General features: G+C 30.1%; 5 protein-coding genes across 6 annotated transcripts; 3 read left to right on the plus strand and 2 right to left on the minus strand.

The window, feature by feature from the left end:
* The first annotated feature begins 1,707 nt into the window (after positions 1-1,707).
* On the plus strand, positions 1,708-5,037 carry LOC124924116 (glucan endo-1,3-beta-glucosidase 6-like). The gene is made up of 2 exons (XM_047464188.1): positions 1,708-2,142; positions 3,797-5,037. The coding sequence occupies exons 1-2, from the start codon at positions 1,808-1,810 to the stop codon at positions 4,905-4,907; spliced, it is 1,446 nt and encodes a 481-aa protein (XP_047320144.1). The 5' UTR covers positions 1,708-1,807; the 3' UTR covers positions 4,908-5,037.
* Positions 5,038-7,238: 2,201 nt separating this feature from the next.
* LOC124923634 (U-box domain-containing protein 52-like) lies at positions 7,239-11,070 on the plus strand. The gene is made up of 9 exons (XM_047463595.1): positions 7,239-7,467; positions 7,538-7,647; positions 7,721-7,842; positions 7,904-8,124; positions 8,196-8,256; positions 8,345-8,672; positions 8,737-8,838; positions 9,712-10,899; positions 10,996-11,070. Exons 1-9 carry the CDS (start codon positions 7,239-7,241, stop codon positions 11,068-11,070), a joined length of 2,436 nt encoding a protein of 811 aa, XP_047319551.1.
* Positions 8,163-14,355, minus strand: LOC124924117 (putative RNA methyltransferase At5g10620). 2 transcript variants are annotated; one of them, XR_007098296.1, is made up of 8 exons: positions 14,209-14,355; positions 14,102-14,133; positions 13,856-13,998; positions 13,416-13,482; positions 12,969-13,046; positions 12,318-12,463; positions 11,492-11,583; positions 8,163-8,807 (listed from the first exon to the last, which is right to left on the minus strand). XR_007098296.1 is itself a non-coding variant. In XM_047464189.1 (7 exons), the coding sequence occupies exons 1-7, from the start codon at positions 14,282-14,284 to the stop codon at positions 11,544-11,546; spliced, it is 582 nt and encodes a 193-aa protein (XP_047320145.1). In that variant the 5' UTR covers positions 14,285-14,355; the 3' UTR covers positions 11,304-11,543. The 2 variants fall into 2 exon arrangements, 1 of the variants encoding a protein (XP_047320145.1); XM_047464189.1 differs by lacking the exon at positions 8,163-8,807 and having other exon boundaries at positions 11,304-11,583.
* A 947-nt stretch (positions 14,356-15,302) lies between these two features.
* Positions 15,303-18,620, minus strand: LOC124926082 (probable plastid-lipid-associated protein 8, chloroplastic). Its single transcript, XM_047466248.1, has 4 exons — positions 18,337-18,620; positions 18,111-18,234; positions 16,602-16,781; positions 15,303-15,661 (listed from the first exon to the last, which is right to left on the minus strand). The coding sequence occupies exons 1-4, from the start codon at positions 18,583-18,585 to the stop codon at positions 15,471-15,473; spliced, it is 744 nt and encodes a 247-aa protein (XP_047322204.1). The 5' UTR covers positions 18,586-18,620; the 3' UTR covers positions 15,303-15,470.
* Positions 18,621-21,483: 2,863 nt separating this feature from the next.
* LOC124927059 (E3 ubiquitin-protein ligase MBR1-like) lies at positions 21,484-25,406 on the plus strand. The gene is made up of 6 exons (XM_047467399.1): positions 21,484-21,639; positions 22,774-23,508; positions 23,597-23,647; positions 23,727-23,822; positions 24,860-25,015; positions 25,109-25,406. Exons 2-6 carry the CDS (start codon positions 22,792-22,794, stop codon positions 25,268-25,270), a joined length of 1,182 nt encoding a protein of 393 aa, XP_047323355.1. The 5' UTR covers positions 21,484-21,639; positions 22,774-22,791; the 3' UTR covers positions 25,271-25,406.
* Positions 25,407-25,678: the final 272 nt, after the last annotated feature.

Below are 25,678 nucleotides of genomic sequence, written 5' to 3' on the forward strand. Positions count from 1 at the left end.
TTATTTCATTTATTTTTGTTTACTATATTTCATCACTGGCTATATTTTTTTAACACTCGTCCATTTCATAAAATATTTGACAATTTGACTCTAACAAATTATGTTATTTGAATCTTCTTTATTATAATTTTTTACATAAAAATATGACATAATATTTTAATTTCTTTTTTTATTTCAATATAAAAGAAAAAAGTTACATTTTATTCATCCTTACTTTTCTCTTTATAGTACACCCCAAATTTAGTTCAATTCCATCCAAACTCTAATTTTATTTTGTATAGAATCTATATATATATATAATGATTCTTAATTTTTAAAATGTCTGGATTGTCGGGTCGAGAGTTGTGTTTAATTTGGATATATGTGAGAGTAAATGGATACTTGGGTCGGATTGTGGGTTGACCCGCTCATAAATTTAAATCGGTTAAAAATAAAATTAAAAATAATATAGGTATAGTTCGAACTTGCCACCTAACAAAACAAATACAACCTTTTAACCAACTAGGCTAATAACACTTTATATTTTAAATTCAACCCAAAATTTGATAAACGCGTGACATTTTAACAATATAAGTTCAACTTTTTAACTAACTAATTTATATATATATATATAATGATGCTTAATTTTTAAAGTGTCCGAATTGCCGGGTCGAGAACTGTGGTTAATTTGGATATATGTGAGAGTAAATGGATACTTGAGTCGGATTGTGGGTTGACATGCCCATAAATTTTTTACCGTAATATTTTTTCACGATTTTTTATATTATTACTCGTGCAAATGCACGGATACATGTTAGTTGACTTAAATTTACTTATGTCCTAATAGTAAATGAGTTTTTTATTGACAAAGTTATACAAATAATGTTTTATCTTAAATATAATAAAATTCACTAATTTATCATCTAAGCCACATTTATAAATAAATAAAATTTATATCACTAAACTAACTATCGAATTCCAACTAACCAAGAGATTTGACTATCAAACTTTAGAGAAATTCGTTAATTAAATTAGTGACATAAATTTTATTTAATTTATTTATGATTTCGCGTAAATAACAATTTAATGATATTTAATATTGTTAAAACAAAACCCAAATTCAAAGATTTAAAATAAGAGATCCTAAATTCAACTAGATTTAAGAACCCTAATTTGAACATTCAACCCTTAATTTTTTATATTTAACATTTTATTAAATTAAATATAAATTAATTATCTTAAAAAATATATTTTAATAAATAAATAAATAAAATCAAAGGCATAGTTCTATTTAAAATTATGTAAATAATTAAAAAAAATCTAACATTATTTTAAAGTTTATTTCATTGTCAAATCAATTAATTAATTAAAATATTAAAATACATTTTATTTAAAATTATTATTTTTTATTTTATTTATATATAATACACTTTATTCATTTTATAAAATAAATCTCTACCTCTTCAGAATGATGACCTATCATATTATTTTTTTTTTTTTTAAATTAATTTATATGTTCTTGTTATTGAAATAAGAAGATAGATATATACTACCCAGCCGACTATCATAAATGAAAAAATAATATTTATCGAATTCAATTAATTAATAATCATATTCTAACCATGTCCCACATTCTCTCTCTCTTCTCCTTCTCTTACCCTACACTGACAGCAAAAACAACCAGAAGAATCGAATCAATACCCACAAAGAAAAGGAGAGAGAAAACCCCCTTTTTTTTCACAAAAACCCATTTCAAGAATCGATCCAATATATATTTATATATCAATCATCTATCGATCGATCCAAATTAAAGAAAAAGAAGAAGAAGATGAAGATGGGTTTGATTGTAATAATATTAATAATATTATTATGTTTTGAAGTAAAGGGTATGATGATGATCGGAGCAAATTGGGGAACTCAGGCGACTCATCCATTGCCGGCGACGATGGTTTCACGATTGTTGAAAGATAATGGAATTGAAAAAGTGAAACTTTTTGATGCAGATTGGGGAACTTTGAATGCTTTAAGTGGATCGGGAATTCAAGTTATGGTTGGAATTCCAAATGATATGTTGAGTAATCTTGCTACCAATCTAACTGCTGCTCAATTATGGGTTGATCGGAATATTTCTTTTCATGTTTCTACCAATAACGTCGATATCAGGTATATATAATTCATTTCTCTTCTTTTCATTATTTTTGATTTGAAGTCATTTCGTGGTTTATATTTGTTCATAGTTATTTTCTAAATTATAAACTCTTCAGAATTAATGACTAGAAAATCCACTAATAAGTACTCTCAATTCTTTCACTTCTAATTATTCTCTATTTTGTTCTACTATATTTTTAAATAAAAATTAACATAGACTTACCCATTAATTAGTATTGAATTTTTGAGGTGATAATAAAAATAATAATAATAATAATAATTTTAATTCTTTAATTTCCAATTATTTAAAAAATAAAATAAAAAATTAATACAACTTTGAGTTTAATCGGGTTTGTAAATAACCGGAAAAAAAGGGTTAAAATGGGTTATTTTAAAAGTAATTATTTAGGATAATTTTGAGTTCGAATGATTTTTGTTTTAAATAAGAATACTTAAATTAATAATTAAAAATAAAAAATATTTTAATTAATAAATTAGAAAAAGTGAAATAATATTGTATTAGATTAAGTTATTTAAATAATTTAAACTGAAAATCCTTATAATTATATCTTAATTTTTTTTATGTTTGATTATGGTTGAATAAAAAAAAAATAGTATTATGTTTTGATTGGGAATGACATATGTATATAAGAAGTTATATTAATGTTTTTTAATTTGAAATTTTAGCATATTATTACAGCTATAATAACCCTTTAACTTATTATAGTTATTTTTAAATAAGAATGGAATTAAAATTTTAATATATTAGATTACTTTATGGGTTAAGTGTACAAGTTTATTTTATATTTTAGAAAGATTTATATTATTTTACAAATGCACGATCTTGTAGGTCATTCATATTATATTTTTTTTTCTTAATGAGTTGTATTGAGCAATGATTAGTATAGTACCAACAATGCATTATAGGTTTATAAATAATTATTGAAATAAATTAAATCTCATAAAGGCACATTAATAAAAGTTTTTTATTTTTATTTTTTGCTTCTAATGAATAAAACTGATTTGATTGTTATCTACTGTTATCTATTGATATCTATTGATATTGATAATGTCTTTATTTGATGAAGTCTATCCATTCACACACTTGTTTGGTTTAGAAGATGTGAGCCTAACTATAACTATAGTGAACAAGTTTATTTTATTTATTTTAAAAAATATATGTATAAATATATTTTTTCAACCTTACTTTCGCTCACAAACCACAAACCAGAAACCAGTGATGACATTCCATTCAACTTAAGGTTGGGTGGAAATCGTTTTCTGTTCAAACTATATCAGTGATTTAAAATCAAACAACATTTTCATTTTTAAATAAAATAAATTTGATGAGTGGGTTGTAAAATAAGGTTTTTAAGTTGACATAGGACCTCTAGGTTATTAAAAAAATGGATTGTGTGACTTATTTGGATTAAAATCATTATTGTTGTTTAAAGGTTATTTTTTTAGATTAAGTTCAAATATCCTAGTAATCTAGGCCTACAAGTTTTATAATCAAATAGACTTAACTATGATAATAATTACAACTTGTATAAATTAATCAAATTAGTTGAGCATTAGTGACTTATTTAAATTTAAACTTCCTTTTTCTATCATTTTGTCCTCTCAACTAAACCTAATTGCAATTTTTTTACTTCTATTTTCTTATAAGGTATGTTGCAGTTGGAAACGAGCCTTTCTTGTCGACGTATAATGGCACGTACCTCCCAACAACTCTCCCCGCACTTCAAAACATTCAAGCCGCATTAATAAAATCCGGTTTAGGAAACCGAGTTAAAGTCACTTGTCCTCTAAACGCAGATGTCTACGAATCTTCGACAACTCTCCCTTCTACGGGCGATTTTCGAGCTAATATACACGATCTCATGATACAAATTCTCGCTTTCCTAAGCCAAAATGGATCCCCTTTTACCGTCAATATCTATCCCTTTATAAGCCTCTACGCTGATCCAAATTTTCCAATCGACTACGCCTTCTTCAATGGTTTTCCTTCCCCAATCAACGACAATGGGAGGATATACCAAAATGTTTTCGACGCAAATCTCGATACCCTTCTTTGGGCTTTGCAAAAGAACGGGTATGGAGATATGCCTATAATCGTTGGAGAAGTTGGTTGGCCGACAGATGGAGATAGAAATGCAAATAATCAATATGCTCAGAAGTTTAACCAAGGTCTAATATCACATATCTCAACCGGAACACCATTGAGGCCAGGACCAATTGATGCTTACTTGTTTAGCTTAATCGATGAAGACGCGAAAAGCATCCAACCTGGGAATTTTGAACGACATTGGGGGATATTTTACTTCGACGGGACACCAAAATACCATCTTAACCTCGGGTCTAGTACAAAAGGTGGTGGATTGGTGGGGGCAAAAGGGGTTCATTATTTATCAAAAAAGTGGTGTGTTTTATCGGATTCGGCTAGCCTTGATAACCCTCTGTTGGCCGATAGTTTGAGTTACGCGTGTAGCCGCGCAGATTGCACAAGCCTCGGGTACGGGACCTCGTGTGGAGGATTGGATATTAAAGGGAATATTTCTTACGCGTTTAATAGTTATTATCAAGAGAATGATCAAAAACCGATTGCGTGTCAGTTCCCGAATCTTTCGGTTGTGACTACTGCTGATCCTTCAGTTGGAACTTGCAAATTCAAGACCATGATTCGAACAAGCGTCAATATTGGGAAGGCGGGGTCTTTAGAGGGGTCTGGTTTAATGATATTTTTGCATTTTGTATTGTTTTATATTCTTCTTATATAGTGTTTTATGAGAGCATATTTTTTTAAGTCATATAGAAACATATATTTTTTTTTTAAATGTTGTACAGTTATATACATTTGTATGTGAGTTGTTCAATGTTATTGTCATGTGAGTTTAATTTGAATTTTCAGAAACTATATGTTAATACATAAGTTTATCATATATATTTTTTTAATTTAGAAAATGAGTTCTAATTTCAAGTGTGTTTAGTGGAGGTTTACCAATTCAAATAAATAAATATTTTTTAATTTTGACAAAAAATAACTAATTATTTTTATGATTAATAATTATATTAGTTTAAACTTAGGTAGATTAAGTACACAAATTATATATAAAATATAAAATATTATTATTCGATTTATGCTTCAAACACCAACTACATACAGTAATATTTGTTTCAACATTACTTCTAAGTAATAATTATAAAAAAAATAAATTGAAACAATCTATATTTTAACAAAAACATATAGTAATTTTATTATTATTGCTGCAATATTTTTATGTAAATTACAAAACTAACAATATCGATCATTTTTCAATTAACTCCTTCGTGGTGCGACTAATTCCCACAGTTTAAGGATATAATTCGCAAATATACTCAGACAGACATGTCGACTGACGGGCTCGAACCTGATACTCGTATCCTCATAGAACAGGAGATCATTTTAAATAGTTTTTATATACATTTCAGTTTCCAAACCAATTTTTAGCCCTAATTATTGTGTATAAATGTTAAAGGGTGATTTAATAGGGGAGCTGCTTTTCCCACCCCCTCCCATATTCTCACCCCCTCCCTCTCTCCTCAATCAACTCTAAAATGACTTATTTATCCCTGCCACCTTTATATATTTACATTTCTTATTTTATTTATTTTACTTATTTTATTTTATTTTATTTAATTATTAAGTTTTTTTATTAAATATAATTAATTAATTTTTAATATTTTTTAACTTTATTTATTTAATTAAAAATACAAAATATTATTATTTTTATATTATAATTATTTAAAATATATTAAATATTAAAATGTGTACAAATTTAATAAAATATAAATATTTAATATTTTATTATATTAATTATATATATATTTTTTAAATACCTATAAAAATCAATTTTTTTATAAATAAAATTATCTAACAAATAAATAAAAATAAATAAGATAAAGTCTTTAATATATTATATAGTAATAATTAGTGATAATGCATAATATTTTTAATAATATTTTTTATTAAAATATTTTATATTTAACTTTTTAAAATATTTATTTTATATAAAATTATTATTTTATTTTAATTAATTTATTATAATTTTATTATTAATATATAATATTTAAAATTAATTATATATATCTTATTTAGATTTGATTTTGTTAATTTAGGGCGGCGCGACTTATTATTAAAAAATATTATGTTTGACTAATTATTAATATATAATATTATTAAGATTTATTATTAAAAATATTATGTTTGAATAATTATTAATATATAATATTATTAAATAAAATATTATGATTATATTAATTATTAATTAATAGATAATTTTATTTATAAAAATATTAATAATTATTAATATTATGTTTGACTAATTATTAATATATAATATTATTAATTAAAATTAGAAATAATTATTAATATATAATATTATTAATTAAAATTAAAAATATTATGTTTGACTAATTATTAATATATAATATTATTAATTAAAATATTATGATTAGACTAATTATTAATTATTATTTGATAAATAATTTTTGTAAGTATTTTAATATATATATAAAATTAATATAATAAAATATTAATTATTTATATTTTATTAAATTATTATATATTTCAATATTTAATATATTTTAAATAATTATAATATAAAAAAATAATATTTTGTATTTTTAATTAAATAAATAAAGTTAAAAAAATATTAAAAATTAATTAATTAATTATATTTAATAAAAACACTCAATAATAAAATAAAATAAAATAAATAAAATAAGAAATGTGTAAATATATAAAGGTGGTAGGGATAAATAAGTTATTTTGAAATTAATTAAGGAGTTAAGCAGGGGGTGGGAATATGGGAGGGGGTGGGAAAAGCAATTTGCTTTAATAGATAATGAATAAAAAAGGTAAGGATGATAAAATAAGTAGTGGAGAATGAATGCATAAACGGTTAATCCAACTCCCCACCAAAAAAAGTTAGTTGAAAGGGAGGAAGGAGAATGAATGAATCAAAGTAGCTCCTAAATTAGGGGAATAAAGAGAGAAAAAAAAAAATTGATCTTCATTTCCTGCCATTATTATGAGAGCAAAATTGCAGAGAATCTAAAAAACGAAGAAAATGTGGGGGAATCATCGAAGTGGAGGAGGTGGTGGAAGTGGAGGCGGAGGAGAAAAGAAAGAAACAATCACCAGGCTTGTTGCATTAGCCATTGACAAAGACAAAGGAAGCCAAACTGCTCTCAAATGGGTCATTGATAACATGCTTAGCCAAGGCCAAACTCTTGTCCTAATTCATGTCGATATCAATAAATCCCATTCTCAAGTCCATCTTTCCCATTCTCCTCCAAGTAATTATCAATCTTTTCTTCTTTTATGTCTCTTTCGATTCATCCATTTGCATCTAATTTCATATCGCAGAAATCCACCACCACGAATACTCCCACGATGCCTCCTCCTCCCAATCCGATGCCGATCCAATAACAAAGGAGTTATTCCTCCCCTTTCGATGTTACTGCACTAGAAAAGACGTGAGACCTACTTTGTTTATGTTTTTGTTTCTTAACCCAAAACAGAAATTTCTCAATTTGTGTTTGTGTTTAGATAAAATGCTACGACATCGTTCTCCACGAGCACGACGTGGCGAAAGCGTTGGTGGACTACGTTTCTCAATCCGCGATAGAAGTTTTGGTCTTAGGTGCCCCTTCCAAGCACGGTTTTCTCAAGTAAGTCTATAACTTATATAACTCCTACCAAACACAGAGTTTGTTAAATTTGTCTCTGCAGGAGATTCAAAATAACAGATGTTCCGTCTAGCGTCACGAAAGTAGCTGCGGATTTTTGCACCGTATATGTAATCTCCTCTAAAGGGAAGATCTCGTCTACGCGAGCCGCGACTCGTGCCGCCCCCGCCGTATCTCAGCTCCGCAATCTAATTCTCGCCCAAAACATCCCCTCATTGCCCCACTCAACAAGTTCGCACGCTCCAAGCATAAACGCCTTTAAAGGTTACTACAGTCATGACTTGAATTGAACCCGTCCTATATAAAACTCAAATGAAACTATCATTTCTTTGCAGGAATTCCAAGATCACAATCAGAACATCCAACCAACATGCTGCATGATCTAGAATCTATGAAGTGAGAAACATTGAACTTTTAGAACATCATAGTTGTCGTCGTATTGTTTGTTTTCTCTTAAGATTTTTCCGACTTATTCTTTGCGCAGGTCTCCTTTCACTCATAGGAAAGGTCCAAATGGAAAATCATACGCAGATTTTCCACCACCTCCGGACACTGACATATCCTTTGTATCGGGGGGAAGACCGAGCATAGACAATATGCATCCTCCATTTTACGACGGTCATGATGTTGGTCGAGCCCATTCTCCATTTCAGCCAAGCATATTAGATGCAGAGAGAGATAGAGATAGCTATAGAGATAGAGATAGCTTTGAGTATCTTAACTCAGGACGGAAATCAATAGAGGCGATCACTCCACGCAAATTTTCAATAACTTCAGATGACAGTGAAAGATCATCTTCAACTCAAGCAATGGTTAGTCCCTCATATCTCAAGTTCAATTCTAAAACAAAATAATCTTACTTGTTCTCTTTATCAGGACGAAGTGGAAGTAGAAATGAGACGGTTGAAGCAGCAACTGAAGCAAACAATGGACATGTATAGCTCAGCCTGCAAAGAAGCACTCACAGCAAAACAAAAGGTATTGTGGGCTGTTTTGGTATCGAAAAGTTCATCAAAATTTATAATGATTTAAAAGGAACTTGATGGTGACCATGCAGAAACATCTATTAAATGAAACAAAAGAATTGCAATATGATTTTGATCATTATTGATAGAATGATGTGTATACCATATAAAGCAACAAAAATCACACTATAAGGTGAAGAAACCTCTACCAAATAAAATCTACCAAATAAAACAAAATGGCCTAAAATGGAATTTGATCATGATCGAGAAGAAACTTCTACAAAATGAATCACAAGAATTACACTATGATTTGGATCATTATTGATAGAATGATGTGTATACCATATAAAGGAACAAAAATCACACTAAACTGAAGAAATTCTTAGATCATGATCGAGAAGAAACCTCTACTAAATGAAACAAAATGGTCTAAAATGGAAATCGAGAAGAAACTTCTACCAAATGAAACAAAAGAATTACACTGTGATTTGGATCATTATTGATAGAATGATGTGTATACCATATAAAGCAACAAAAACCACACTATAAGCTGGAGAAAATTCTTAGATCATGATGATCGAGAAGAAACCTCTGCCAAATGAAACAAAATGCTCTAAAATGGAATTTGATCATGATCAAGAAGAAACATATACCACATGAAACAAAAGAATTACACTATGATTTGGATCATTATTGATAGAATGTCGTGTATACCATATAAAACAACAAAAATCACAGAAAATTCTTAGATCGTGATCGAGAAGAAACCTCTATCAAATGAAACAAAATGGTCTAAAATGGAACTTGATAAGAAACTTCTACCAAATGAAACAAAAGAATTACACTACACTCACCTGATGAAACGCAAATGCAACTTTTTGTGCAGACAAATGAGCTCCAGCGATGGAAAGTAGAAGAAGAACAGAAGCTAGAAGAGGCGAAATTATCAGAGGGAGCAGCATTAGCATTGGTAGAAAAAGAAAGGGCAAAGTCTAGGGTAGCCATAGAACATGCAGAAGCATCTCAAAGGATAGCAGAGTTAGAAGCACAGAAACGAATAAGCGTCGAAATGAAAGCACTAAAGGAAGCAGAAGAAAGAAACAAAGTAATGAGTAAACTATCTGAATCAGACATCCGTTACCGTAGATACTCCATAGAGGATATAGAATCCTCAACAAATTTCTTCCACGAATCATTGAAAATCGGTGAAGGCGGTTACGGCCCAGTTTACAAATGTTACCTAGATCACACGCCAACAGCAGTTAAGGTTCTCCGGCCCGACGCCGCTCAAGGAAGATCACAATTTCAACGGGAAGTCGAAGTTCTCAGCTGTATAAGACATCCAAACATGGTCCTACTCCTCGGAGCTTGTCCTGAATACGGTTGTCTAGTTTACGAATACATGTCGAACGGAAGCTTAGAAGACCGTCTTCTACGTAAGGGAAACACGCCACCATTGACATGGCAGCAGAGGTTTCGAATAGCATGTGAAATCGGAACTGGGTTACTTTTTCTCCATCAAGCAAAACCAGAGCCGATCGTGCACCGTGATTTGAAACCAGGAAATATTTTGTTAGATCACAACTACGTTAGTAAGATAAGTGATGTCGGTTTGGCCAGGCTTGTTCCTCCTTCGGTGGCGGATACAGTTACTCAATACAGAATGACGTCGACGGCGGGAACTTTCTGTTATATAGATCCGGAGTATCAACAGACAGGAATGCTTGGGATAAAATCTGATATTTATTCGTTAGGAATTATGTTCTTGCAGATAATAACGGCTAAACCCCCCATGGGTTTGGCTCATCATGTTGAAAAGGCACTTGAGAAAGGGACATTTGCTCAAATGTTGGATCCCACTGTAACAAATTGGCCGATTGAAGAAGCTTTGTTGTTTGGGAGGATGTCGCTTCAATGTGCTGAGTTGAGAAGGAAAGATCGACCTGATTTGGGTAAAGTTGTGTTGCCTGAACTTGAAAGAATGAGAAACATGGCAGATGAGCAAACCATGTCATATTCTTCGTCTCATGATGGTTACAATTCTCGTAACCAAAGCCAAGCATCCATATCCAATGTAATGACCTGACCCCATTTCAATTTAAGATGTTCTTAATGGAAATCGAAGTCGAGACATTTGTTTAACAAAATTTCGCCTAATGTTTTTGTGTAGGAAGGAGTGAGCCCGTTTGCTCGATCAGGAGGGTATGAGAGCTCAAGAAGCCACATGAGCACGGACAACTACTAAGAACCTTACAAAGATGATGACCAAATTTTCACCAGAAAGCCTCTCCATAGAATGATGGATTGAAGGCTGAAATCAGTTTCCAGGTTTATTCTAGCTTGTTTTTTTTTTGCTTATTTGGCTTCAATCTCCTTCAACCCCATCTTCCTTATATGTAAAACGGTTTAGGGTTATATTAGTAATTAAATATAAGGTTAGTGTAGGAAGGAAGCATTGTATGAACTATGAAGGCATGATTATGTTGAATATGAAATGGATTGACCGGCTTAAGGGTTAAGGCCATTTCATCACTATTTCTCAGCAATGAAACAATTTAGAAACTAGGTATCAAATGCATTTGAACATTAAAGATATGTGCAAATATCTGATGTCAAATAAGAACTAGATGTAGTGGTTTAGTGGCGAAGGTGGCAGTTTTTTTTACCTCATATGGAAAGGCAGGCAGAGTGAATCGTGTTGGCGTCGTTCTGTTAAGATTAGTGATGGTAATTTTGGCCTTTAAGAATAGTCCAGGCCCTGTAAATAACACAAATAAGAAAAAATGGTTAACTTGTGTATGCTTCTGAGTTAAAATTGTCATATCTGAAAATCATCTATCTGGCCTTGTTTGGTAAAAGGTTATAACATCAACTAAAATACCTGACATTAATTTAGTTTTTAAAATATTAATTCAAATAAGATTTCAATCATTTAACCCATGGTGGTGGGTTTTTTAAATAAACCTTGGTTTGTTTAAAAAATGTTGATTGTTGATGATTTTAAGGAATTGTTGTTTTTTTTAGAAAATTTAGAAGGTATAATATATAATGATAAAATATTTTTTAAAAGAATAGAAGCTATTTTAGTATTTTTGTTAATGAATTAAGTGATGTGATTGATAAAAGAATTGATGAAATAATGTTTGAATATTTTTTAAATCCAACGAACAAGCTCCCAATAACCCTAATAATCCACTTTTTCAACAAAGAATGTTTTTTTTTCCAAAATCAAACTGTGTGGACGTTTTGGTTATAAATCAAAATTTGGTGAAAGTTTGAGGGAAATTTAAACTCAAATTCGATTTGACTTGATTGCTTTTTCAAAGTAAATAATTCTAAGTTTCTTAAGAATATACTCATTTCTAATGTTTAATAAAATATAAATGCAAATAATTGTGTTTTCTCGAAACAAAAGGTCAGGTTCAACTTGTGCTTGATTAAACTAAATTTGACAATGCACTAACTGTTACAAGCTGGATTTAACAGTCATACCTGTAGAGTTGCTCCATCAGCACAATCAATGCAATCTGATGATTTAGGACCAATGATGATAATTTTATGGACAAGTTAGCCCTTTTGCGCAACTGCATGCCATGGCCATATGGACCCCCAATACAAAACAGTAAGTTTGACGCTCCCTGTCAAACATAAATGGAAAGGATGGGGTTACTAAAGTAAAACTACTTAAAAGTCTTAAATATAAAATTATTTGATTCTCACTAAGAACGTCTTAGGTTGAAGTGAGGGGTCAAAACTGTGAGGGGTCGTGCTAACTTCTTAAATTATTATAAATTTAGTGAGATGGCTCAATTTGAAATGTTCCAAATTTAGAAATAAACCTTCTGCAATACTCCTATTTAGAAACATCCACAAATGTCTCAGATATTTTTAATCAAGGTTGGCATACATGTTGATATCATCTATATAATCTAATTCTCAAACTTAAGACATTCAACAACCAAAATCACTGTTCTCAGTCCTAATGCTTTTGACTTTATATGAGTTATAGCCTACTAATAAATTCAATGAGACCTAGAATTATTTTTTCGTATGGACATAGATTCTTATGATTGAGTTAATTTATCTTTCCAAGCAATTTCGGAATAAATGGAATAATGAATTAAGGAGAAAGTAATCGCATACAGAATTCCCGGCATCTCCAATTAACTCAGCTACTTGTTCAGAATCGACGTCAAGTCCATGCTCATCCAGCATCACAACCTATAAAAGCACAACAGCTACTTGTTAACAGATTATAAACACACTATTGGGAAGTAAGAGAAGAAGAAAACTATCAAACATCAGTTGTGCTTAAAAATAACATTCCAGGGACAATGGTTCTCCATGAATTCAATGAATCACAGTAAATTTAATGAATACTCATCATGGAAGAAGGAAAACAGAAAGAGAGACGTGAAAGGATGATACTCAGGAGGAGCACATGAGGAAATACATCCACAAAATGCAATCACAAGCCACTGCAGAAGTTTTTTCCATATCCATGGAAAAAACAGAAAGACTTGATTTGGTGAGATGCATATACCGATATGTGTATCGTGTAAATCAACCTAGAGGAGTTTGAGATAGTACCCAGTCATCAGATTTGATGAGGCTCATGAAAGCTGTGTCTTCATGTTCAACCTGAGCCTTAGTATCTCTGCAACATATAACAAGAATCACTGGTAAAATCTTTGTGGTGATAGGTAGAATATTTAGAAAATTGCAATTAATAATTTTTTTCCGACGAACATGGAACAATTTCCAGAACATCATACATACTAGAATTTAAAGTTATATTACAAGTAAACAACATCAGAGACATTAAGCAACCTCAAGTTCTCCAATAAATTCGAAGAACAGGAAACATTGATAAATTTCAAGCAAAACAATAATTCAATCAGATTTCTTGTTATTCAAGCCCAGAGAGCAAGAATTTCAAGGAATCATACATGAAACATGCGGTACATTACAATTAAGTTCATCAAAACAGAATGAAACAACTATAGGATGATGAAGCAAAAACAACATACCGAGCATTCTTAGGATTTGATCTGATCTTTACATCATCCACTGAACAATAAGGCTTGATTTTCTGAATGTAATCGTCAACTATGTGCTGCACTCCCTCTGATCTCTTTTTTCCAGCCGTCAATATCCGTATAGGTATTGGTCTCTGTCACATCTTAGCACAAACATATATAATTCCGAAAAAGGTAAAATCTCCGCCTCTTTCTCAGCTCAATAGCGAGCTTGAATAAAAGAAGACGGTCACTTACCACTGCTTGGCCAACATATTTGCATTGCCTACCTGATAACATTAGTCGTTTAATCAATGAACTGAAGAAGAGAAATCAAATCAACAAAATAGGAGAATGAAGAAGACCTTTAGTGTACTTTGGATTAGATTTCTCGGCGTGAAGATTGACGAGAATTGGCATCGTCGCCGCCGCCGTCGTCATCACTCACACTCTCCCCGTAATTCAACTGAATTCTTCGACAGTTACTGTGTATGAATGAATAGAGAATCAGCTCTGTTAGGTCTGATTTTTATTTATTTTTATCATTTTATATTTATAAACAATTGTTTTCAAATTTATTAATTCTTTTTTCTTCTTAAATTCTTATTTTTTTAACAATAACTCCCATTTATAGATCTACTCCAAAAGTTTCTCATGAACTACAATATATTAAAAATAAATAAATAATAAAACCAATTTTAACTCGTTTAATTATTATATATTACTATTATATTTTTTATAACAAATTTTAAATATACAGACCAATACAATTTATTAAACCAACAAAATTAATATTTTAATCTTACTATTGGATCGTTGTATAAACTTATCGAAACTTGAGCTCAATTAAGTATATTTATTAACTCGATTCGAACTCATTCGAACTCGGACTATTTACATACGAGCTAAGAGAAGCTCAACTCGTAAAACTTAAACTAAAATTAAATTATAAAATATTTATCAAGAAAAAATATTTATTTTAAATTTTAATATTAATATATATATATATATATAAATATATATTATTTATTACCAGGCTCGAAAAAATTCGATAAGTCATCGGTCAAGTATTATATCAGCTCGACTTGAATATTAAACGAGCCGGCTCGAGTTTGAACTTGGTCAAACTCAAGTCGAGCTTTGACCGAACGACTCGCGAGCAACTCGACTGATTTGCATCCCTAAATAGAAGTAAGCATTTGAATAATATAACCCAAACTAAACCTTGCAAATAGAGGAGTTGAATCATGAATGGATTGGGTAACAAAAAAATATAATAACAAAAAAAAAACTTTTTCTTGTAAAAGAAGGAATTTGCTGTGTAACCCGAGATGATCCATCCTAAAAAAAACTGCAAAACTGTTCAAGTAACCTGAAATGAACCCAACACAAAATGTTCTACTAAATCTGGATTGGGGACCCCAAAATTTGGGGTTGAGTTTTAAATTTACCCAAAATGTGCTTTACCCAAGAACAAGCTTACAAAAACACCCAAACAAAACAAACATGTACAAATGGGAGTGTTAGAAACCAATCATCATGGTCCTATTATACACATTTATGCAATGAAAAGGAACCTTGAGAAACATATATTGGTCACCGGATATATGTTTTAAAAAATTAAAAACTATTTGAGGCGTTGGAATACAAAGAGAGAACCTCGCGAACCTTTCCCCAATCGAATGTTTTCATCAATGTAAGTGATTTCAAGCTTAACCTCACTTTCACCTCCATAGCTGAACTCTAATCCACCCAACTTAAGTTCAGGTGCCTCAAATATCACCTGTATCCATCTCTCGTCCAACACTTTCAGTTTCCCTGTCAATGGAGGACTTCAATCTAAGAAAAGTAGTTGATACCATTTGGAAATACTTTATGGAGCTATATTTGGTTATTGGTTTGGACAAGAAAATGAATTTTCCTTGGAAACACTTGTTTTTGTCAAGTATCTCATTCAAAATATTGATTTAGATTAAATAGTTACAAAACATAACTTAACTAAACATATATTCAAATTTTTGTTCCTTTGTATATATTTCCTTTGCTAAAGCGGGTCAAGGTATGTATTTGTTTGATGTCGGGTTATTTGAATAATCAGTTGATTATTTGAAAAAAGAAGGAAAAAAACTTATTGGCCTAATTGGGGCTCCTTATTGGGTTTCGAATTTCTTCTTTTAAACCTCACAATTTGGGGTTCCTTATTGTGAAAATTATACAAAACGAGGTTTTGTATCAACGGTTCCAAACACCGTTAACTTATTATTCACGTGACATTTATATTTAAAAAATTAATGTTACTAATTTAACTACCGAATTTCAGAGAATTGAGTGTTTTGACTAGCGATTCTCTGAAATTCGGAAGCCAAAACCTTCGGTTCGCTAAAATTCGGTAGTTAAATTAGTGATATGGATCTTTTATTTATTTTTAAATGCCACATAGATAATAAATTAACGACGTTTGAAACTATTGAGACAATCTAGTTTTGTATAACTTTAACAATAAGGAAATAAGGAGCCCTAAATTGTTGGGTTTAAAAGAAAAGGTCTGAAATCTCTCACTTGGCCCCAATTTGACAATTTGGCCAAAACTTATTTGATGTAAGAAATGGGTTATTTGGATAAAATGATCAAAATGTTTATATTCTTTAATATTTTAAAATATTATGAAAGGACAAGGAACTAAAAATATTTTAATGCCTACTGAAGATGAACTAAAAATTAATTAACTTGAGAGCAGTAGTTAGAAGAGAAGATTTACCATTAAGTGACACTTGTCCATCAAGAAATCCAAAAGCTGAAAAGGAGACCTTGTTTTTGACAACATCAGGAGATTCAACAACTTGAATCATTTCCTTTGCTTTGAAAATAAGGCGTCCAAATGCATTCCTATAACCACCTCCAGGTGATGTAGGGTTTGAGCAGTATACCACATCCCACTCTGCATAAATGTGTTGAAAGCTATAACTCAGTCAAAACTCAAACACTCCTTAATTAAGTGATAAATTGATGTTTAATATGTGGAATTCAAACAAGATACAGGACAAGGAGGTTGAGACTGTTTAAACTCCATAAGAGAATGAAACAGATGAGGAAGATGATATGGCTAGAAATAATACATTAGAGGCAATGATTGTTTCAAATACTTTAAAAATTAAGAGAAAAAACCTTGAGGAAGCTATAGAAGAAAAACAAAATACAGGATTCAATGTTGGATTCTAGATTGGGCAGGAGAAGAAATGTAAAGATAAACAAGCTAGTGACATGAGCAATGAAGTTGATTTAGAGGAATTTGTGGAAGAAGGCCCCTTTTATGTGAGAGGAGGAGCATGAGATGCGATGATTTTGTTAGTTTATTTTTCAGTAAGGTAATTGTTTAGTCCCCTTTCATTTTCTACTATTTCATTTCTGGGAAAACAATAATTAGTCTACCTAGCTATATATACATGCTTTCACCTATTAAATATAGAAACAAATAACATGGAATGAAACAGTAGAATTCTGATGTTGAGTTATTAGTATTGTGACAGAAACAACTAAACTATGAATCAGGAAACAAACCAGGGACTAGAACCATGAATTTACAGTAAAGAACAACCAACATCTCAATGGACCCATGTATTTTTCAGATGAATTGAACTAAAGCAAAACTTGAAACAAGTCATATAACCCACTGAACTTGCATCAAATGCTTAAATGGACTATTGGAACTTTTAGACCTGTGAGCCTCTTTTGTAAGTTTGACGGATTAAACCTACTAGAATTAGACTTATTTTATTAATTTGACTTATTTTGATGGGTTTCTAATTTTGTGGGTTCCCTATATATAAAGAATTTGGGTGATTAAGAATATAGAATAGGTATCTTTTAGTTTTACTCTTCCACAAACCTTTCAGTTTTAAACATTTATTCTTTGAGAATATACTACACTACATTATATACATTATTTCGAGAGCAAAATCCATAAGTCTTAGCTATCCAATTGCATTGCTAGCAGGATGAAACTGTTGAAATTCTGGAGATAACCGCCTTTAGGAGGCGAAATCATTCTAAATGACAATGATTCTCAGCATGCCTAAGTCAATTTTAAAGATTCTTATATTTATGGTTGATTCGAATACAAATATTAATGATGTGATTTATGTGATTTGCAATAATATTTTCCAACATAATCTTCATTTTACTAAGCTATTTTGATCATTTTATGCAAGTTCAATGGCATCTACTTATTCATTCTTCAAGAAAAATTCAGCTAGGAAAAGAATCATACCTCCAAATATAAGTGGACATTTAACAGGTTCATCCACACAGTAACTTTGTAATTCCTTAGAAATCTCATCCACTTCTTTATGTTGATCTCTTGTGAGCGTAACTCCACGGTCTGATTCACTAACCTAATAATAACACAACTCAATTGTGATCAAATGATTCAAATCAGATGAATATAATCGAATACTAAAGTAAAATCTGAAAACAGCGGGGAGACGGAGATAAACCTTGGAGAGAATTGAACGGACGAGATCATCGGGACCTGTTCGTTGTTCTACAGGTATAACAGCCGCGGCTGCTACAACTATCAACGATGTCGGTTTCGAAATTCCAGTTGTCTTGCGAACTACTGATAAATGAGACGAGTTTACAGAAATCGATTTGGAAGATCGAAAACTTACAGGTATGGAGAGAGGAAGTTTCCGGCGAGAAGAAGTGGTAAAGACGACGGACGGACGGGAAGCCATGGAAGCCATTCCGGCGAGAGAGAAAGTGAAGGGGCACAAATGACTGTAGTCTATGATAAGAGTGTGAAGTCTGCGATGTATCTAATCCTTTGATGGGTGAATCTTATTGGTCCACGTAGGACTTATTGGGACCCCCAGAGAATATACTGTTTAACTTTGATGCTGTCTATTTTTTTTTTTAATTCTTCCCATTTCACATTAAAAAATTGATCAAGCAAGATTTTTTTTAAAAAAAAAAGGAGAACTTGTTTAAAAACACCAAAATTTCAAAATTATAAATTTATTGAAATGTTGTGCACAAGTATACCATTTCAGTATTAATTTAGATAATATAATATTTTAAAATATATTGAATGGCCAAGTCATTTTCTTTATTTATGACTAATTGTAATTTTTAATATTCTCATTTAAACCTTGTCATTTATAATTTTCATGTTAAAATTATAGAAAACTAGATTTTTAAATTTTTAAATACTTTAACTTACTGTGATATTTATAAATAAATAATAAAAGTTTCTTATCATTAATTTAACTAACGAATTTAACAAATAAATGATTTTAATTATCAAATTTTAAAAAAATAATAGTCAAAACGAATTTGATAGTTAAATTAGTAATATGAATATTTTATTTATTTATTTATAAATATCACATAAATAATAAATTAACATTTTTTGAAAATAAAATATAGTTTTCTATAACTTTGACAATAAAGAGACATAAATTAATTTGACAATTCAAAATTTTAAAAATATAAATTAATAAATTTAATAAATGATTAGATTTATTTCGGAAAGCTCGTGGAGTCATTCGGGGAGGGGAAGGGAAGTTAATCGTTTTCTTAAATATGTGCGTATAACATGTTGAATTTTATTTTTATTTTTTCATGTCACCCTTTATTGTGTTGTGATTAAACGATTTTTATCATTATATATATATATACTATTTTTAAATAATTATAATAAATAAATTTAATAAGTGTTTAAAAAAATATAATGGATACCTACTTGGATTGCTCAATAGACATGATGGATACCTACTTGTTAGTTTTTGTTGTTGTTAGCACTCAAAAAATATTATTATTTTATTAATAAAATTCTCTTTCAAACACGAACATTCGTTACACAATGAATCTAGACGGAAAAATCACAAAAATAAAACAAATAAAAAGACACCGGTTAAGGACCTAGTTTGATTCCCAGAGATTGTAGTGATTAACAAAGGATTTCAAAATTATAGGGTTCAAACGATTAAATTCCAATGCATAAATAATAAAGAGTTTAAAACATTTATGTTTGAATCAAATAGATAACAAATTTGATATAAATTTGTAAATAAATTTTATATTAACTATCTTTGAATTTGAAGTGCTTTTTTATTTTGTATAACTTAAATTAATCATTGTGATAAGTTGTGCAAATTTAACTCTTTCTGCTATTATAAGTGTTGATGAAGTTATCTTATGACATTCCATACTAATGAAAATAAGTTAATATTTCAACAAAAATTTAGTAAAATAATGTAAAAATAAGTTAATATAACTACAATTAATTTATTCAATAATTTATTAATTAATATATTTTAAGTGTTGATTGAGTTATTTGAATAATTCAAATATCAAAAATTTTTTAGTTATGAAAAACTAACATAAACAGCCCACAACTATAATCCTCTAACTGAATTGGGTTGACCCATTCCCATATAAAAAAAATGTGAATGAAAAAAATATTTTGATGCCTAAATTTAGTTTAAAAAATTTATTAAAAAATGTATTTTTGATGAGATTTGAACTCATACCCAAATAAAATATTTTTTTCTCATCTTAAACCACTAGGTTATACACTATTAGGTTAAAAATCTAATAATTTTACTAAAATTCTATTTTTTTTGTTTTGTTAAATGGGCTGCCCTAGCCTGTGGGCTTGTCGGATTTACCCAGAGCCGGCCCCGACTCTATTCAAAGCATTTGTTATGGGAATTGAACCGTAACATTTTGACCTCTTAGGTCAACTTTTTTCAACGGACCACCTTAGTGGGCTTAAATATCCGAGCCTAATAAATCAATTTTTATATCAAACACATATTTTTGGCACTATAAACTATTAGTGACAATTCAGGTTGAGTTCGGTTTACAGTTTTAGTTGACAGGTTAGCGGGTTGAGTGATACTAACATGTACCTAACATGTTTAGTAATTCAGGTCAAAATTTGAAATTAATTTATTTTTTTAATTCATCCGTACCCAATTGAGCCAGTTAACTTAACTCGAACTCATACCGATTTAACCAGATGTAATTAATAACATATTTCTATTTCAAATGAAATCAATACAAAAAAAAGGCTAAATCACAAATTCATTTATAAAAAAACCTAAAAAAATGAGTGAGTAAAATATAGTAAACACAAGACGCTATAAAAAAAATTTATAAACTGGTTGACGAATTTACTCTGAGTCATTTAAGTTTGACCTAATTTAAACCTTGTTTATTAATCATGTTAACACATGTCGACCTAATTTCGACAAAACCAAAAAATACCTTACCCTAACCTGATTTTTTTTATGCTAAAAAAACGTGTTCGGATTAAAAATGTTAAAACTTAGTATAAATTAAAAAATTTATATATTTTTGTTCTGTTTGAATTCGTATTCAGTTAGTATATAGTTATTAGGGTTCCCTACTTTACCTAGTTAATATAGTATTTTATATGGCACCAAATAAGTAGTAGAATAATAAATAAAGAAAAAATTATTAATGAAATAAAAGAAGATTTCAAGCTTATGATATAAAGGAGGTAGGGCATAAATTATTCTTCTAACCTATTATTATTATTATTATTATTATTATTATTATTATTATTATTATTATTATTATTAGAAATCATAAACAAAAACTGATTACATCTCCATTAATCAAAATCCCCTTTCTCTCTCCTCGGATCTTATATTACTCACCACGTACGTCTCTCTCTCTTCCATGTCCTCTTCTCGCTAGCTAGTAATCCTCACACGAAACATCAATCCTGCGCATACGAATGCGAAGAAGACGACACGCATAAGCAAAAGGTACTTATTCTTCTTCTTCTTCCGATTCACCGCAATCAATAATCATCATCTTTCGTCTAAATTTCAATCGTTTTCCGTTCGTTTCCTTGTTTTCGCCGCCGTTTTTTATGATGTTAATAACAATTACTTGTTTCGTTTATTTGATTCTGATTCATCGCATGATTATCACTGTTAGCTGCAATGATGATTGATTCTCTTTATTAAGTTATTGAATACCTTTTCTCGTCGTCTATCTGAGTGTTAGATGCTTGACCTTTCATTAGGAATGGATTGCTAACGAACCGCTTACTTTATGATCGTTAGTGAAAGTAGAATCGTTCTGATTCATCGCATGATTGATTCTCTTTATTAAGTTATTGTATACCTTTTATTTGTCGTATAGCTGTGAATTAGTGTTAGATGCTTAACCTTTCATTAGGAATTGATTGCGGAGGAACCGCTTACTTTATGATCGTTAGCGAAAGTTGAATCGTTCCGGTTCATCGCATGATTGATCACAGTTAGCTGCAATGATGATTGATTCTCTTTAATAAGTTATTCGATACCTTTTTCTCGTCGTATATCTGAGAATTAGTTTTAGACGCTTGACCTTTCATTAGGAATTGATTGCTGACGAACCGCTTACCATATGATTCGTTAGCGAAAGTTGAATCGTCATCTTTTAGAGTAGTTTCCTCGCTAAATCTATAAATACCTACTTACGGTTAGCTGCAATGACGATTGATTGATTCTCTTTATTAAGTTACTGGATACCTTTTCTTCTTCGTATATCTACTTTATGATTCGTTAGCGAAAGTAGAATCGTCATCTTTTAGAGTAGTTTCCTTGCTAAATCTATAAATACCTACTTACCTGAAACAGGGAAGAGATAGAGACAAGTGTATTTTTCCTCAATATATTCCAATAAGAGTAAAGAGAGGGAGAAATTAATGAATTGTGAGTGTTGTGGACTGGTGTGGGGTCTCATCTCTTTATCATTCACCTGCTTTTATCGTTTTCCCCTATTTTGTGGCTCTTAATTTCTTGTTTAATCAAAGCAACTAGATCATGTACGTAACTGATTGAACTTTCTTTCTTAAGTAATAATTGATTAAGTCTTTGTGATCACGATTCATGTTTCTTGTTATCACACAGATAAGTGAATAAATACTAATGGATTCATCATCTGGTAAAAGAGCTCCTATTCCCAAAAAGGGATCTGGTCTTCAGTTAAAGAATGATGGAAACATGACTGCTCGATTCTGTAATCGTTTAGGTTGTCATGGTAGGCTAAATCATACCGAAGTTCCCACCAATCGGAAAACCAAAGTGGGAAGTTCCACTAGAACTTCTTCCATGGAAACACCATCCAGAAAGGAAACATCTGAAGCTAGTAGTTCCCAGATTTGCTTAGCTGAAGTGGTTGTAGCAGAATCTCAGTCTCAATCAAACAATAGTAATTCTAGAAAGATTAAGATGGGGGAAAGTTCGGGCAGCTCAAGTGCATCATCAAGTGGTAGGCCTCATAAGTTGTCTAGACAAAGATCTGGGAAGAGCAGTCAGGAAAGTTCATCAGGTTTGTCTGTTTCCTTATCATCTAAGAGTTCTTCAAGTAGTGGAGAAACCATTGATGATAACACAAGAAACAAAGATGTATTGAAAAAGCAGAATCCCTCAGCTTCGGGCAAGAAGGTTATTAGTAGACCCACAACTGAAGGAGGCAGTGGTTCTGTAACGGTTCCTTCTAATGGAATCTCCATCTCTGATTCAAGACATCAGCCTCGGACTAGAATAAACCGCAACAATAGAACCAACACCATTGCTCCAAGAGTGCCAGTTCCTAGACCATCATCTAGATCAGGAGGATCATCTACAATAACTGGAAGGGAGGTATATCTATTATCTATATACAGTTGATTGCATTTTATCATATGCATAAAAGAATCTGTTTTGAGATTTTATCTCATATTGGGTGCAGGTACATGGGGCACATGAGAATTTTGGCCAAGGTGAAGGGATATTACAACATGTAATTTTCTATTCCTTTCTTTTGCATTTTTTGAATTGATTAGACCTTTTTTGTTATGTGATCAATATGTTTCCTGCAGTTATGGGAAATGGAGCAACAGTTATTTCGAGGTCGCATGGGCTTATATGATCAGCACAGAGACATGAGACTTGACATTGATAATATGTCTTATGAGGTAACTTTAACAACCCATATCATTTTCAGTGTCCTCGTTTAAAAAAAAAATACAAAAAGTGATAGCCCATTTGATAAAACTGAAAATTGCATGTTAAGAAGATTAATGAATTTTAATTTTCTAGAAAATAACTATTAGAATAAACTAAATAAAAGTACATAATCCATTAGGGTATAAAGATTTTCGATTGAACTAAAATGAAGTAGAGGATCATGGTTGTGTGATTGTAATAATTTTCTAAATTCAAATATATATTTTAAAGACTATTTTATCCTTAGGGCTTGTTACCAAAAAAATCCACCTCTTCAGTCGTTACTTTTTAAATAAACAGGTTTAAAAAAAAAAAATCAACAAGCCCTTATTATGATAACACAATTTGATTAATTTAATAATTAAAGTTGTCATTTGCACTTTCTTTCATGTTTCCGAGGAAAGTTAATCATAGTTACCATTTGAATTAAGCCAACTTTTCTAGTTTAATTTGAGCTGTATTTAAATAATTAACTAATGTTAGATAAAAGTTATTAAATTAAATTAATTCAAATAAGCTCTTACTTACTTAATAGGGTTGATAAGTTGCCTTAATCTTACTTATAATTAATGAACCCATTTGAAAACTATGTTTTGTTATATAATTTAAACAATTTTTTTTTATTAAATTTGTTAATATATACATAAATAAAAAAATTTTCAGAACATTATCTCATCTAAATCAATACTCTAAATAAGATATTTAAAAAAAAATAAGTAAATAAAAAATTAAATTTGCGAGTTGGGTGTTTCCAAACAATGCATAGCTTATTTGTTATATAATTTTTTTCATTTTGTTAAATATCCAAATCACATATAATAAAGTCAAAATAAAATCACATTAACCATTTTTAAAACTTATTATTTGCTTTTTCATTTGGATAGCTTATTTGTTATATTTTTTTTTCATTTTGTCAAGAATCCAAATCACATATTTTATACAAGTCAAAATAAAATCACTTTAACCATTTTTAAAACTTATTATTTGCTTTTTTTCATTTGGATAGGATCTTTTAGCTTTAGAAGAAAGGATTGGAAATGTTAGCACAGGAATAGAAGAAGAACATATGTGGAAGTATCTCAGGAAAAGGATCTATCAGCATAAATCTTCTTCTTCTTCTTCACATTTAGATCATGATGAAATCCAATGCAGCATTTGCCAGGTATTCTTCCTTTCCCTTTAATTATGTCCATATAAATGAACAAAAAGATTCTATTTTCGAATCTTTCGTTTAAATTATCTGTTGGTTTGGCAGGAAGAATACATGAATGAAGATGAAATAGGATCATTAAATTGCAAACATTCATATCACTTGACTTGCATTCATCAATGGCTAAAAAGAAAGAAATGGTGTCCTATTTGCAAAGTTGAAGCAGTTCCTACTAGCCTTTCTTCTTCCCTTTCTTGCTGTGATTGAAAAATTAGGAATCAAATGTTTTTTTACTACTTTAATGGTAAATTCTTTTCATTGACATTTTTTTCACAAAACTAAGGAAAGGGGTAGGATAGTCATTTCAGTATTGAATACCTTTGAACTTTATTTGTTTTTGTTATTTGGCTCAGTTAATGTTTCTACTTTTTTCTATTGTATTTATGGTTCTGAATTTAGTTTTAGAAGTTTGGCTAGGATAGATTAGGTTTTACTAAATAACCCAATGTTAAATATTACTCTGTGAATATTGTATATACCTAAATGATTCATAGGTTGTAGAACTATATACCTAATGTTAGTTTTGAACCATTTGTAGATTTAGATTTGAGAGTTTATTTAGAATGGTGTCATATTAGTTATATCATTATTGTTTATATATATAATTAATAATAT

Source organism: Impatiens glandulifera, chromosome 2 (assembly GCF_907164915.1).
Source record: "Impatiens glandulifera chromosome 2, dImpGla2.1, whole genome shotgun sequence".
NCBI classification, from domain to species: domain Eukaryota; kingdom Viridiplantae; phylum Streptophyta; class Magnoliopsida; order Ericales; family Balsaminaceae; genus Impatiens; species Impatiens glandulifera.